General features: G+C 50.9%; 3 protein-coding genes across 3 annotated transcripts in view; 1 reads left to right on the forward strand and 2 right to left on the reverse strand.

The window, feature by feature from the left end:
* Positions 1–467: 467 nt before the first annotated feature.
* Positions 468–4,216, reverse strand: RAD51D (RAD51 paralog D). Its single transcript, XM_042830366.1, has 10 exons — positions 3,984–4,216; positions 3,839–3,900; positions 3,596–3,714; positions 2,873–2,954; positions 2,639–2,773; positions 2,232–2,327; positions 2,016–2,106; positions 1,677–1,747; positions 1,325–1,492; positions 468–873 (listed from the first exon to the last, which is right to left on the reverse strand). The coding sequence occupies exons 1-10, from the start codon at positions 4,189–4,191 to the stop codon at positions 796–798; spliced, it is 1,110 nt and encodes a 369-aa protein (XP_042686300.1). The 5' UTR covers positions 4,192–4,216; the 3' UTR covers positions 468–795.
* A 1,608-nt stretch (positions 4,217–5,824) lies between these two features.
* UNC45B (unc-45 myosin chaperone B) lies at positions 5,825–14,216 on the forward strand. The gene is made up of 20 exons (XM_042830310.1): positions 5,825–5,894; positions 6,022–6,183; positions 6,499–6,535; positions 7,000–7,175; positions 7,539–7,628; positions 7,885–8,052; positions 8,169–8,337; positions 8,495–8,665; positions 8,906–9,077; positions 9,495–9,795; positions 10,165–10,259; positions 10,785–10,926; positions 11,283–11,423; positions 11,803–11,930; positions 12,047–12,113; positions 12,215–12,328; positions 12,462–12,577; positions 13,199–13,316; positions 13,415–13,570; positions 13,887–14,216. The coding sequence occupies exons 2-20, from the start codon at positions 6,022–6,024 to the stop codon at positions 14,151–14,153; spliced, it is 2,790 nt and encodes a 929-aa protein (XP_042686244.1). The 5' UTR covers positions 5,825–5,894; the 3' UTR covers positions 14,154–14,216.
* Positions 14,217–15,119: 903 nt separating this feature from the next.
* LOC122166554 (schlafen family member 5-like) overlaps positions 15,120–15,901 on the reverse strand; it is a 7,049-nt gene continuing 6,267 nt past the window's right edge. The window contains exon 7 of the mRNA XM_042830400.1: positions 15,120–15,146. Coding sequence (XP_042686334.1) covers positions 15,120–15,146 — 27 coding nt within the window. The remainder of the gene's footprint in view (positions 15,147–15,901) is intronic.

Here is a 15,901-nt window from a genome sequence, read left to right on the forward strand (position 1 = left end):
CCTCCCTTTGAGTCACCGCCCCATGACAGCCCGCAGTGACAAAGTGCAGAAGGAGCATTTTCCGAACCCGGCATTACGTGGGGCTGATGACTGCAACCTCCCATGATTTAGGGGAAGGAGGCAGATGGAAAACCCCTCTGCTCCAGACAAAACCGTGGCTCTGTACAGCCCTCCTGCCCATAAGGATCATTCTGTGAGTTCCTGCAGACAGGAAAACTGTCCCAACATAACCAGCTGCAGGCATGGAAATCCCAGAGCAGCGCAAAAATTGTAACTTTAAAATGAATTTTAGTCTTACGCAGCACAGCAGTGCCCCAAAACGCTGCAGGGCTGTCAAAGTGACGGGATCACATCCAGTGCCCATTGCATCCCTGCTCACTAACTCACCCCACCTATGCTAAGGACTACTGAGAAATCTGAAGCTGAGCAGAAGTTGCCACGCATTGAATCGCAGCCTTGGACTGTAACAGTGTGCAACACCTTTATTTCTCAACCAAGACCACCATGGGCTGCCCAAGGCAGCAGTTATGAGATGGGAACAAAACCACAAACCAATGCAATGCCAAGGATGGGACAGCCCCACTAGTGGCAGAGGAGGGGTCTTGCCTGCCCCATGCCAACCACACATGTGCCAAGGGAGCTCTCCAGGGAACCCCACACACGTTTTCTCACAAGGCAGAAGAACAGGAACTGTTCTGTGCTGTGGGACTCAGAGGCAGTCTGTGCTCAGGGTCTGCACTGTTTTCTTTACAGCTCTCCCAGACCTTGACATTTGCTTTTCCGTCCCCATCAGGGTCATGGTGTGGGTGTCACTGGCCTCTGTTCCTGCACATAATCGTTGCCAATATCCAGCTGCACCTGCATCCCTGTTGGCTGCAGCAGGAAACAGAAGAGCTCAACTCTGCTAAGCCTGCATGAGCTGCACCTGCCCCAAGCCAAAGCCCCCAGCTCCATCCCCTTGAGGACTTTTTTCTGCCAATGCCCTCATTTTATCTGGGTCTGCTGAATGAATGCAGTTCAGCACACTTTGCTCTGAGAAGACCCCAGGTGCACCATTATTGCCATTACTCAGCACAGGATCACATCTCTGCAGGTGTTCGAGCACCGTGACAGTGAGACAGGCTTGGGGACACACTGACCCAGGTTGCAAGCAGTGCCCCTCATTTAACAGAATAAACCTGAGAGCTCAGGCTGCTGGCATCAGGTGCCTTTCTCAGTAGCACACATCTGCCACTCTCCCATTGCAGTGTGTCCCCCTGGGGGGGCTGACTCTGCATCCCACTGCTCCACACCCACACCTCCCTTTTCCATAGCCAGAGCCCACCTGGCGCGGTGACTTGGCCAAGCAGGCAGTGTGTGGAGCAGTGCCCTCCTCCCACGGCGCTGCTCTGCACTGCAGCAGCACACGGGTGCTGGGCACGAAGCTCCAGGAGCGGCCAAGTGCTGACTTGAGAGCGCCGGTGCTGCTGTCCCTTGTCACCTGGTTGGTCACCTGCCATGCACACACACAGGCTGTGAAACTCAGTGAAACTCCTGAGATCACCAGGAGATGATGGCTAAGTTGTCACTTGATGAAGCTCTTTCCCTCCAACCAATCAGCCAAAGCAGCTGCACCAGGGGCTCTTAAACCTGGGCTCCCTGCCATGGCAGGAATGCTCACAGACAGCAGCACTCACCAGCACCGCCACGCTGAACTCCTTGGCCAATGTCTTCAGCTCCCGGGCCAGTTGCATCATGATGGCCAAGCCTGCAGGTGGAGCAGGTGTTGAGGGGTGGAGGGCTCAACCCAAACAGAGGGAGCAGCCCCCAGAGCTCACCCCAGAGGTAGAATCATAGAATCACTCAAGTTGGAAGACCTCTAAGAAGATCAAGTCCAACCACTGACCCACCCTCAGCAGCCCATTGCTGACTCTGGACTTGTGTGAGCCTTATATATGGTGCTCATAAGCACCTTCACACCATTTCCAGCACGTTGCCATCAGCCTCCCCCCCCCACAGAGCAGCTCAGGGCTCACCCTCTGACTGCCGGCCACCCAGCAGCGGGGACAGCACGGCTGACACGGAATCAATGAGCACTGCCTTGAGCGGCCCCGCCGAGCTCTCCACCTGCAGAACAAAATCAACCGTGCAACATTGAGCAACATTTTTTAGAGGTGTTACAGCTGCACTGAGACTTGGATATCCCTGGGATGAAGTGACACTTGTCAAGGAGAGGAACTTGGAGGCCTTACCTGTTGGGAGAGGCAGTCCCGCACCTCATGCAGGGCACGCAGCATCTCATAGATGTCAAACACGCGGATCACCTGCACCCGCTGCAGGGCCTCCAGCTGTGACACACAGCAGTGTCACCCTGCAACCTGCACTGCATGCACAGCACACCCATGCCCCTCCTGCCACAGAGCCAGGGGCCTTCATTTTTCCTGTATTTACCCCCACTCCATGAACACTGTTGCCCCCACAGCAATGATGGCAGCAGCACAGCAGAGCAAGCTCAAAGAGCAATGGGTGAGGGACTGAGTCAGGCTACCCCATTCTCCCCTAAGAACAGCACCCAGCCTTACTAGGAATGGGCCCAGCAGAGTCCATGAGGATAACAGTGGGCTGATGCCCTCACAAGCAGGAAAAACACACAACTCACCTGCTCCTCCTTGTCCTCCACCCGGGACTGGAGCATCTGGTAAAGGCGAGAAGCAGTGAACCCCCCCTTGGAGTCGAGGAAGACAACGTGCTGCCTGAGGCCGAGGGACACGCTGGCCGCGATGCTGAGGCACACCTGGAGCAGTATGGACCGGTCATCAGCTGCCCACCCACGGCACAATGAGAGCCTTTGGTGTCCCCAACCCCAGGCCAGGTCACCCCCTGCCCCACTCACCTGTGTTTTCCCACTGCCTGGTGCTCCTGCCAGCTCCGTCACCTCCCCGGTGTACAGCCCTGCGTCCAGCAGCTGGTCCAAGCTGTGGGGTGAGCACAAGGTAGGATGCTCAATATGCATCCCACAAAATGGGGAGTGTTCCCACATACCAGTACCTATCATCCACTTCACAAAGGCAGAAGCCATGGGCTCTGCTCCCACCCTCCAGCCCTGACTCTCCATACACCGTGGGCTGCAGCAGCTCTGCAGTGCAAGAGAATCATGCTGAGATGGGAAAGAGCCTGGGAGCCAGGTTTGAACATCTGGTGTTTCTCTGCATCCCCACTGTAACAAGCCAACAAGGAGTCTGGAGAAAGAGAAATAAGCCTGGGCAACAAAGAGCAAGTCATCTCTTTGCCCAGCCTTGGGAAATCATCACTCCAAACCCTCCCAGATCCATAACTCTCTTCGCAAGAGGAAGGCTGAGGGCAGCACATTCTCTAGTCTAGAACTGAGACATATAGCCAATTCCAAGAGATGTGCAGGCTCTTGCAAGGACAGCAATGGCAGTGTCATCCCTCAAGGGACAGAGACCAGCTGACTTCACAGCCACAGGACATGAAAAGTCACCTCTGCTCTCAATGGGCACAGCCAGGCTGGGGTTGGTGACAACTGCTGGAGACAAATGGGACAACATCGAGCACACTGGGGGCATCACCACATCACAGCTCACTGGGCACCCACCTGGGGCTGCCGGTTGGCAGGATGGCAGTGGAGCTCTTGAGCTCCTCATAGAGGTCTGCTCCATTGGTAGGGAAGGCTGAGAACTGGGCCAGCAGCACACGGCGCACAGCCACCAGCGCCTGTTGGACAGTTTGTAAAGGGACTAAGAAAGCCCACAGCCACCAATGTGCCCTGCAGAAAAGCCCACCCAAGCAGGGAGCTGTGAGTGCCCAGCTTAGGGAGGATTCAGGGATAACCCGGTACCTTGTAAGACAGGGAACAGTTCTGGGCAACGTCCTCCAGATCCGATGACACGAAGTCCACCACTACAAATGACACAGAAACAAGAAGGGTGGAACGTGTGCTGATACCCCAAAGGGGCAGGAACCAACATCCCCCACCAAGTTACCGGTCCTGATGTTGTTTGCCCTGAGGAGTTGGATCATCTCTTCAGTGAGACCAGGGCACAGCCCCGCCCGCAGGACCACCATGGCCCCGGCACGGCGGGACGGAGCGCTGCAGGGATGGAAGCAGAGACCTGTGGGGAGATAGGATGGGCACCCAAGGGGTACCGTAGTGTACACGGGGGTACCACTGTGTACCATGAGGACATGCATCCTGCAGCATCCCCAAGGGGCCACCCACACCGCAGTGATGCTGCGAGACCCCAAGTGGGTCCCTTTAGTGCCACCCGTCCCCAAACCACACACGCAGCCATCACCGTGCCCACGGGGCGAGCCCTCCCCAGCAGCCCCACGCGTGTCCGGGAACGCTCAGAGCCACGTGGAGCCACGCAGAGCCCGCACCTACGGGTGGCCGAGGGGTCCCTAAAATGCCACCGGTACCGAACCTCATCCCATATCAGCCCCCTTCCTGCTTCCTGCCGGCTGCGGAAGGGCTGCCGGCCTCCGCACCCCCCCTAGCGGTCTGCTCACCCCGAAGGATGCTTCCAAAAACCGTGATCCTGCTTCTGGACAGCAATAGTAAGGGAATCACAGCTGAAAGCTGGTCTCTGTAGTGGATGCCACTCACCAGCTGGGTCTAAATGGCCATCCAGTGGTCCAGAGTCTATAAATACTGGAATCAAAAGTGTAGGGTAAGATAGGGTACGGTACAGTCGATGTTCTTCAGTAACCACAGAATTATAGCATAGCTCAGGTTCAAAAAGACCTTCAAGGTCATCAAGTCCAACCACAACCTAACCACACTACCCTAACTCTAACAACCCACCACTAAATCATGTCCCAGAGCAAAGCTGGAGCCTTAAGCATCGTGTGCCCAGCACAGCCCCTCTGAGCCACACCATTGCCCCAGGGCTGCTGGAGGGTGCCTTGATGCTCCCTGGGGGGTGATGGTCCCACAGAGCTGGCTGGCTCTTCCCAAGATCTGGTGTGAGCAAGTGGCTAGAAACACCAGAGATGATGACTGCCTGGGGCCGGCTTTTGAGCAGACCTACTGGGGTGTGCAGGTGGGTTTGTGTGGTGGAAGATGAGGGTGCACTGGGAGGCTCTTTGCTGTCCCCAGAGATGAGGGGCACATGGGGAAACACAAAGGCTGATTCTCTCCCCCTCTGCCAGACATTTGAATTTCCTCAGGAAAAATTTCCTTTTGCTTTCTCATCCTCCAGAGGGCCCCCAGCACCCACTGAGCTGCACGGAATGTATTGGTAGGAAACATGGCTTACTTAGCCATGGAAGCTGGGCTGTGAGCGCTGTCAGGGGGAAGCTGCCCCTACTGAAAGCAGTGTAGGGAAGGGGGTTCTGGTGCTTTCTCTCTACGGCTGTTCTGGAAGGTGCTGGCAGCTGTCCCTGTGCACTTGTCCCTGTGCAGCTGTCTCATGCCTCCCTAAATAGAAAGGGACAAGGCGCTGAGCACTAGGACGGGGGTCAGCCGTGTGAACTGATTTGTTTATGGCACAAAGCCCTCCCATTCCCACTCCATTCTCCATGCAGCTCTGCAGGTGATGGATAACAGGGATCCACCCAGTGGGTGGGAGAGCAGCATCCCCTCTTGGTGCCCAGGGCTCTGTGCCCTTACACACAGCATCCCCCCACACTGTGGCCCCCAGCCCTATATGGCACAGGGGACAGGCAGTGGTGACAGGTGACAGTGACACGCAGCAGGAGCTGCCAGCTCTTGCCCAAACTTGGAGTGGGAGGTGAGCTCTTTCCCCAGCCGTTTGGACTCTCCAGACTTTCTGAGCTCTTTTTTGTTCTTTTATTTCTATTCACTGGTCACTACAGATCGACAGCTGTGGAGGTCTACTGCTGAGGAGCCACAGCCTCAAGGAGCAGTTTGATTTTCTGAGCACTTCAGATTGGTAAGGTGCTTTTGTTCAGGGATATTCAACAGGCAGCCCAAACCAGAAGGGGCACAAATTTCATGTTTTTCCTTAAAACTCCCAAGCAGCCTAAAATGTGTGGGTTTTTTTTTCCTCTGCTCCCCAGATGGAGGATCCCATCCAACTGAAGGAGGAGGGCAACAAATATTTTCAAGCCAGCGACTATGAGAGAGCTGCTGAGAGCTACACGAAGGCCATGAAGCTCAACAAGGACAGGGCACTGCAGGCCGTGCTGTACCGCAACCGGGCAGCATGCTTCCTGAAAAAGGTGAGGAAAGCTTTGGGTCCCATCCGCATAGCATGAGCATGCTGGTTTAGCTCAGCAATGGTCCCAACCCCAAATTGCTGCAGGCTTTTCCATTGCTGCCTGCAGGCTGTTGTTGTCTGACCCACACCAGACATGCTTGTTTCCTTCCATCACCAGTGAGATGGTACCCAAAGCTCCCTTCTTGCCTTCCATAGGCTCCTATTGCTTTCATCAGGGTGCCCTGTTAGTGGGAACAGAGCTTGAGTTGCACCAGCAATGGGGTCACACTCCACTGTCTCACTGCTGATGAATTGCTCTGCTCCTCTGGTTTTGCAGGAGGAATACGCCAAAGCAGCCTCGGATGCATCTAGAGGTAAGGAGAGGCTGTGTTTCTGTTCATCTGCTCCAGCCCATTCATGCCTGCTTTTGGGGCACTGTTCTCATGGCGTTGTGTCCCCTAACACACAAGTGCTGGAGAAGGTATAAAAGGAGATGCAGCAGTTTGGTGCATCAGTGCTGGTTTGGTACCAGTTCACTCTGAGATAACAATACCTAGGAAATGTAGCCAATGTATATTATAGGATCTAAGATCACCCAGTCCAACCATCCACCCTTGGCTGTGATTGTTCTACACCATGCCCCTCAGTGTGACATTGACTCCTTTCTGGAACACCTCCAGGGACAGTGACCACTGGCACTCCCTGGGCAGCCTGTGCCAATGCATCACTGCTCTTCATGAGAAGAATTTGTTCCTAATATCCAACCTGAAGCAGATTTTACATGGGGGATTTTCAAGAAGCAGACTTTGGTGCCCTGACCTTTGGATCCCTTTCCCAGCTATTGACATCAATTCTTCGGATATCAAAGCTTTGTACCGGCGCAGCCAAGCTCTAGAAAAATTGGGAAAATTGGACCAAGCATTCAAAGATGCTCAGAAATGTGCGACCATGGAGCCCCGCAACAAGAACTTCCAGGAGACCCTGAGGCGCCTGGGGGCTGACATCCAGGAGAAGGTGAGTCCTGGGGCTCATGGACCTGGAGATGTGGCACTGAGGGACATGGTGGGGATGGGTTGAGGTTGGGCTTTGTGATCTTAGAGGTCTTTTCCAACCTTAATGATTCCATGATTCAATGGCTTTGTAGACATAGTGGGAATGGGTTGGGGCTTGACTAGATGACCTGGTGGTCTTTTCCAGCCTTAATGAGTCACGATTCTATTGGGGTGAGCTGGGCAATCATACCTGCTTTCTGAGAAGCGATGCCCATGTTGTTATCCAGCTTGCTGTTCGCCATTTGGGGACCGTGGTTGTCTTGAAGTGCAAAAGGAAAATTGCTTTGTGGTTTTCTGATGCTGCACACACTTTATGTTGGCACAGCTGCGCATTCAGTTCTCCACGGACATGCGGGTGCAGAAGATGTTTGAAATCCTGCTGGATGAGAACAGCGAGAAGGAGAAGCGAGAGAGGGTGAGAATCTGGCATCGCTCCTGTACTCAGGGAAGGTGGGCCCCAAAGTATCCAAACTGGGATCCAACCTGCCCATCTCTGCCACCTTCCCTGCGTTTCTCTCCAGGTGCTGACTCGTTTTTTTTATAGGGAGGATCAAGACTGACCTCCAGGTGCACCTGGAGAAGATGCTTGGGATCAGAGCTGAGGATCCCAAACATATCCCAGAGGTGTTCTGGAAGCTGTGCTGCTGACCTCTCCTATCTCTCCCACCCAGGCTGCCAACAACCTCATAGTCCTGGGCCGGGAGGAAGCGGGCGCCGAGAGGATTTTCCAGAACAATGGGGTCAGCTTGCTGCTGCAGCTGATAGAAACCAAAAATGCTGAGCTGGTCCTAGCAGCCGTGAGGACACTTTCGGGCATGTGCACAGGACATAAGGCTCGGGTGAGCAGTTTGGGACATTCACTGCTGTTGCCTTGTACCTGGAGAGAGAAAAATCACAGCTGTTCAATGCGCTCATGCCCTTTGCTAACAGCTCTGCTCTCTCCTTTCGGGTTCAGGCCACTGCCATCCTCCATTACGTGGGCATTGACAACATCTGCTCGTGGATGTCGGTGGACAATGAGGAGATCTCCCTGGCTGTCTGCAACCTCCTGCAGACCATCACTGACTGCTTGCTGGGACAGGGCAAGGAGGAGCACCATGGCAAGGAGGAGGCTCTCGTGCTAGGTAATGGCAGTCCTTGTTGGAGAAGCAAGGGAGCTGGTTCTCTAACTTCAATACCAATGTTGCAGCCATGTGATGGCTTTGACTGGTTTTCTCTGAGTTCACCAGCTTTCAGAGAAAGCTTCTCCTGACTGGCTGCTGCTGCCTTGCTTCTGTATAGATACTAAAAAAGACTTGAAGATGATCACGATGCGTTTGCTGGATATGTTGGTCAGTAAGAACGTATCTGGGCAGGGACGAGACCGAGCTCTCAACCTCCTCAACAAGAACATACCAAGAAAGGACCCGAAGGACCATGACAACAGCAGGACCACTTTTGTCATTGACAATGGTGAGTCCTTCCTCTCATCCCTGCTCTAACCTGGGAGGTGCTCAATGCCACAAACCCATGAGCAGAACATTCTTTTCAGTAAATCTTTTGATAATTTCTTTGTGTAAAGATGATGTGATCAGGCTATAAAGTAACTAGCAACTCAGCTGGCTGTTTCACTGCAAAAACCCAGCAAACAGCATCCTGAGTTTTGGACAGGCCTTCTCTCCTCTAGCAGCCGTATCACTTCATTGTTTCCAGGATTAAAAAAGATACTGAAAGTGGTGGGTCAGATTCCTGAGATGCCTGGCTGCCTTCCGCTGACAGAGAACACCCAGCTGACTGCCTCCATCCTCCTAAATAAGCTCTACGATGACCTGCGCTGCGACCCCGAGCGCGACAACTACCGTGTGATCTGCGAGGAGTACATCAAGTGAGTGGGGTGGGCTCCCTGCAGGGCTAAAGAAAGCCGTGGGGCTTTCTTAGATGCCAAACTGAGGCCTTTGGAGTTAAGGATTTGCCTGAGATCCTGCAGGATCTTTGAGCATGGAGCCTCATGTACTCCTACCAGGTGGATTACAATCCTTGCATGAATTTGTGCTTGGCATGTCCCAGATACCTGTATATTTTGCTAATGGTGCTCAGCCCAGCAGAGAAATCATAGAATATCCCAAGTTGGAAGTGGGCCACAGGGATCACTGAGTTCACCTCCTGGCTCCACACCACCCAAAAATCTAGCCCTATCCTCTTGAAACAAAACTGCTCACTAATTCCTATCCCACAAGGAGCTACTCAAGGGAATGAGACCAGTGAGCAAAAACTGTATGCTGACTCTGTCTGCCCCATGCAGGAGCAAAATTGACCCACAGAACATGGACAAGACACTCCACGCCATCCAGATGGTGTCTGGAGTTCTGCAAGGGCCCTTTGACTTGGGCAACAAGCTGCTTGGCATGAAGGGGGTGATGGAGATGATGGTTGCCCTGTGTGGGTCCGAGAGGGAGATTGACCAGCTGGTGGCTGTGGAAGCCCTCATCCACGCTTCCACCAAGCTGAGCCGGGCCACTTTCATCATCTCTAATGGAATAACACTCCTGAAGGAGATCTACAAGAAGACCAAGAATGAGAAGATCAAAATCCGAGCCCTAGTGGTAAGGATGGCAGCCCCTTTGTCACCTCCTTAACCCTGGGTTTGGCAGAGGGAGGAGGTGCTGGGGACGTGCTGGGGACATGTTGGGATTGCTCACCACAGCTCAGGGATGGCTTATGGTGCTTTCCTTACAAAGGAAGATGCAGACCAGAAAAAGCACAGGTATTACTGGTAACCTTGAGGGCAAAACTGCTTAATTTTCCACTAAAGACATCCAATAAGGGCGCAACATCTGAATTTGCTGTGCGACAAGCTGAAAAGTCTATTGGGTTTTTGGATGTTTCCTCTTAGACTTGACTTCAAATACTGGTTTAGGCTGACTTTGGGCAGAAACACTAGAGGATTAATGAATTATTCAATTCCTCCTCAGGGTCTCTGCAAGCTGGGCTCAGCAGGAGGGACAGACTATGGGCTGCGGCAATTTGCTGAGGGCTCCACGGAGAAGCTTGCCAGGCAGTGCCGAAAGTGAGTTGTACCTTGGCTTTAGTTCTGTTATTCCCGACTTTGCAAAGCATAACTATGTGCTCCTCCCTGGCTTCATTCCCTGCTGCAGAAATGCCTGCAGGGAGAGTCATAGAATCAAAGAATCATTAGAGTTGGAGAAGACCTCTAAGATCCCTAAGTTCAAACCTAACCCACCATGCCCACTGACCACGTCCCTCAGTGCCACACCTCCACAGTTCTTGAATACCTCCACGGATGGTGACTCCTCCACCCCTTTCCCAGGCAGCCTGTGCCACTGCATTACCACTCTTTTGAAGAAGTTTTCTCTAATATCCAACCTGAAAACCTCCCCTGGAGCAATATGAGGCCATTCCCTCTTGTCCTTTTGAAAGAAAAGTTCTTGTCCCGAGGCACCCATAGGGAGTTGTAGTAGAACTCAAGTGCAGGCTCAAGCCTGAAATGTTCTCAGCACATTTGTTCTTCCTTCCTTCTTTCCAAAGAAATCAGTCCTGGCTTCTGAGATAAACGTAGATTTCTCTCTTCCAGGTGGTTGTGCAACACCAGCATTGATGCCCGCACCAGGAAGTGGGCTGTGGAAGGACTGGCATATCTGACCCTGGATGCAGATGTGAAAGATGACTTTGTGGAAGATGAGCAAGCCCTGCAAGCTATGTTTGAGTTAGCCAAGGTTCTACCCCCTTACAGTGTTCTCATCCCTCTTGTAGCAGCTCTCCAGAGTAACACTATCTCCCTAAGCAGGAGCAGTTCTGACTGCAAACCCTCACCTCTAGTTTAGAAGAAGTTCAGTTTTGTATGTGCTGCTGAGATACCCAAAACTTGTTATCAACAGATAAGAGCAGAAGTTTGCTCTTAACCTTTACTGTCAGGGACTGTAATAGATGTTACCACATGAAAACCAAAGGCATCAAGGTTCTGACACCATCTGATGGGACTGTGTCCTGTTTGACCATAAACTTCAGTTTTTCCCTCATCTGGGAGTAAGCCAGTGAGCACTTCAACTAGGACTTTTATTTCTCTGTGCAGACAAGTGACAAGACTATCCTGTATTCTGTGGCTTCTGCGCTGGTGAACTGCACCAACAGCTATGATACAAAGGAGCTGGTCCCAGAGCTGGTGCAACTGGCCAAATTCTCCAAGCAACACGTGCCTGAGGAGCATCCCAAGGTAGGCTGTGTGTGGCCAGGAGGTGCTCAGGTCTGAAGATTTTAAATGTTAGGTGAAAGTTCCTTACTCAGAGGGGGGCGATGCACTGAACAGGCTGTCCAGAGAGCTGTGGGTGCCCCATCCCAGGAGATGCTAAGGCCAGGCTGGATGCAGCTCTGGGCAGATGAGCTGGTAGGGGGCAGCGAGCCCACGGGGGATTGGAACTATGTGATATTGAAGGTCCCTTCCCAATCCATTCTGTGATGATTTTCTTTGGTGTATTCATCATCACAGCCACCAGGTCTCTTGGTTCCCAGCCTATCAGGCTGAAACTGCTTTGTTCCCCAGCAGGATGGCAGCTGCTAGAGGCTAATCTGTTCCCATGTCCTCCCCTCTGCAGGACAAGAAGGATTTTGTCGTGAAGCGAGTGAAGCGGCTGCTAAAAGCTGGCGTTGTCTCGGCCTTGGCCTGCATGGTGAAAGCTGACAGTGCCATACTGACAGACCAGAGCAAGGAGCTCATCGCCAGGTGCCTGCTGGGCTGCTGGGCTTTGCCTGGGATAGAGTTAATTGCAAGGCCTTTGTCCTGTCCCGTGAGGGAGGGGGGTTATTGCTGCTCCAGTGAGCGGTGCTGTGTTTTTGCAGGGTGTTCCTCGCGTTATGTGATGACCCCAAGGACCGTGGGACCATTGTTGCTCAAGGTGGTGGAAAGGTGATTCCTCTTCTACCTGCAGCCCAGCCTGACGTGCAGTAAATGTCTGTTGGGATCCTGCAGTGAGGGGAGGTGGCATTTAATGCTATCCTGTGTGTTAGGCCCTGATACCTCTGGCTGTGGAAGGCACAGATGTTGGCAAGATAAAAGCTTCTCATGCCCTGGCAAAAATTGCTGCTATCTCCAATCCAGACATAGCGTTCCCAGGAGAGAGGGTGAGTTTTAAAATAAAAAAGAGAGGTGAGAAACCACCTGTTTTGTTACTTTTCTTTTTTCAAATGAAAATCACCAATATCATTCAAATCAATATCACCAATATGGAAAAGTAGTGATACCTCTTGTTCTCAGGTGTACGAGGTGGTGAGGCCCCTCGTCAGCTTGCTGAACACCGAGAGAGATGGCCTCCAGAACTATGAGGCTCTCCTGGGACTCACTAATTTTTCAGGAAGAAGTGATAAGCTTAGGTGAGTGCTGCTGCTTTTTGGGCTTCTTCCCCGCCCAGCTGCTTTACCAGGAGTGAATCTGAATTTTACTTCAATGCTTTTCTCATAGATTTGGGAAGAGTGGTTAATTTGAGCTGCCTTTGCCTTTTTGTTCAGGTCTCTGAACAAAAAGATTCATAAAATAGCCAGTAAGAAGTGTTTTTCCTCTGGAAAGGGGAAAAATAGCGTGAATTCAATTTGCATTAGGCAAGGAATAAACCACATATCATGAGTCCTTGTGCTGTGGGCAGACTTATTTTGAGCCCCCCACATCTCTCATCTGTCTGCAGTTAATGTTTTAGGTTGATTACAGGAAAAGAGAAAATGATTTCAAACTAACGTAGGGCAGATTTAGGTTGGATGTAATGAAGAAGTTTTTACAATGAGGGTGGTGAGGCACCACATCGGCTGCTGAGAGTAGGGCTGATGCCAGTCCCTGCAGACCCCCAGGGTCAGGCTGGAGGGCTGTGAGCACTGATGGAGCTGTGGGTGTCCCTGTGCACTGCAGCAGTGGGACCAGATGGCCTCTGGGAGTCCGTCTGAACTCCAACCATTCCGTGATTATCCCATCTCATGATGTGTTTTGATTCCTCTTCAACACAGGATGAAAATAGTCAAAGAAAGGGCACTGCCAGACATTGAAAACTATATGTTTGAGAACCATGACCAGCTCCGACAGGCAGCCACGGAATGCATGTGCAACCTGGTGGTCAGCAAGGAGGTAACTGCATCTCAGGTCTGGCTGCGTGCAGCAGCTCCTGAGGCACCTCGATGATGCGTTCACACTGCGTTGTCTCTGGATTCTGTGACTTTTTCCAGGTTCAGGAGCGGTTCGTGGCTGATGGAAATGACCGGCTGAAGCTGGTGGTGTTACTGTGTGGTGAGGATGATGAGAAGGTCCAGAAAGCAGCAGCAGGAACCCTGGCCATGCTTACAGCAGCACAAAAGAAACTCTGCTCAAAGATGACTGAAGTGGTAAGACATAAGCCTAATTACCAACAGCGTAGGCATAACCTTGAATGCTTCTCTTAAGGAAGATGCAGTCCATCAGCTGTCCAGTGAGGAACTTAGTGTGCATGCTCCTTGTTCATCCCACGGAAAGTAAAGCAACTTTTCTTAAGCCAGCTTCCAAGGCTTCATCTTAGAGATGAAACCATTAATCTATAGCTGTTCTTCAAGTGAAGCCCAGCATATAAGCTGTCAGGCAAGGTTAGGAATGCAATATTACACCCTTAAAATTTGATTGAGGTATTCTTCAGACCAGTACTAACAACATTTCCCTTCCTCGAAGACCACCCAGTGGCTTGAAATCCTGCAGAGGCTCTGCTTGCACGATAACATGGAAGTGCAGCACCGTGGACTGGTCATCGCTTTCAATTTAATCAGTGCCAGCAAAGAGCTGGCAAAGAAATTGGTGGAGTCAGAGCTCCTGGAGATCCTGACGTTTGTTGGCAAGCAAGAAGATGACCCCAAGAAGCAGCATGTAATTAACGCAGCACGTGACTGTCTCACAAAGTGCATGGATTACGGGCTGATCAAACCTCTCTCTCGAGCGTGAGGAAATAGAAAGTACCAGAGAGGGTTGGATGGGGAAAAAAACTTACTGAGAAACGTGAAGAACAGAGCCATGAAGAAAACCCCATCGCCAAGGCAAGGAATAGAGCTTGGGGAGAGTTTTGAGGGATTGGTGTTTGGAAAAGGGGGCATTTGCATGAGAAATTTAGAAAGCATCCATCTGAGCTCAAGATGGTGTAAATCCATTCATGACCCCCAGTCAGTTCTGCAACCATTCACGGCTCCTAGTACCACGGTAGCACCAGGCTTAATTGCCTCCCATCCAGTGGTCAGAACATAAATTGCGTGCTTTTCTTTGTGTTTTTAAATGGCTTTAAGTGGTGTGTAAGAGTGGAGGATGAACTCTTAATAAAGTCACTACTTTGCTCCACGTAGAATCTCTGCTGCTTTGCTTTAATCAAGCAAATGAATGGTCGAGGGCAATACTCAGTTGCAAAGTTACAAAACACAGAGCAACCTAGAATAACCAGTTTGTGGCACAAGCTAATTCACACCAGTTTCAAAATATCAAATGTGCAAAGATGTGAAAATCAGCTAGATGAAGAGGCAGCACTGATGACGTAAGCTGAGGTTCACACCAGAAACACACAGAGGGCCCAACAGGGAATACTGAAAACATCTGATGAAGGAAGAACAAGCAGCCACCAGTTGGCAACCACGCTGCAATTTTATTGTATAAATATCTGCATTCCTATCAATAGATTCTCTATGCATGCTATGCATAACACAAATAAAAGACTTGCTTTAGTCTGCAGCAGAACAGAAATCTAAGTGCACAGGAAATACGATATTCTGCAGTGATCTGAAAGCACATTAAAATATTTCCAATCGTAGTGAGTGTTAGTGACATTCCTGTGATCAGCAGGGCACGATTAAATGATTGACGTGTGGAGGACAAGAAGGGAATCGTGCAGATAGTCTTCCCTAGTTAATGACTACTAGTTAATGACTAAGGAAAGAAGGAAGATGCCTCCAGCTTCCAGAAGCAAGAGAAGCAAGAACGTTTGCGCTAACAGATTTGACAGTCTGAGGCAAGTTTACTTCAAGGCTGATCCAGATGGGTACTATGTCTTATTTTAACTATATCCAGTATAAACATTGGTGTCTTGTAAGCATAAAGGGAGAGTATTAGATTCTTCTTCCAAACCAGCTGAGCCACAGGCCATTCTATAGTGGAAAACAACATAACAACATGGAGGTCCGTGGCTTGTTTTCAACCAGCCTTCAATTTTGGATATCCAGTTTTAGGAATTTTGGATCGGCTCTTTGAAAGGATTTTGCATTTAAGAGTTTTGCCTAACTGGCATGTCTGAAACCAAGAAGTGCTACTGATACCTAAGGTCAGTAATGCAAAGCTGATACAACTAGGTGGTTCTAACTCATAGTGATTTGCTGAAGTTGAGTGGGAAGGTCTCTCGTAAATGCTATTTCTGTGTATAATAGTTAAAACATGGACAGAAGGCTTCATTTTCTACTCCATTAGGTAGCTAAGAAAGTACTTCCCAAGGTACATAAGAAAGTACTTCCCATGGTACATAAGAGAGTACTTCCCAAGGTACATAAGACAGTACTTCCTAAGGTACATAAGAAAGTACTTCCTTACAGTCTTCTTGTACTTCCTTACAGACTTATAGTACTTCCTTACAGTCTTCTTGTAATTCCTTACAGTCTTCTTGTACTTCCTTACAGTCTTCTTGTAATTCCTTACAGTCTTCTTGTACTTCCTTACAG

The sequence above is a fragment of the Centrocercus urophasianus genome, unplaced genomic scaffold, assembly GCF_019232065.1.
Source record: "Centrocercus urophasianus isolate 14NV4802_14NV808 unplaced genomic scaffold, USGS_Curo_1.0 seq_33, whole genome shotgun sequence".
Lineage (NCBI taxonomy): Eukaryota > Metazoa > Chordata > Aves > Galliformes > Phasianidae > Centrocercus > Centrocercus urophasianus.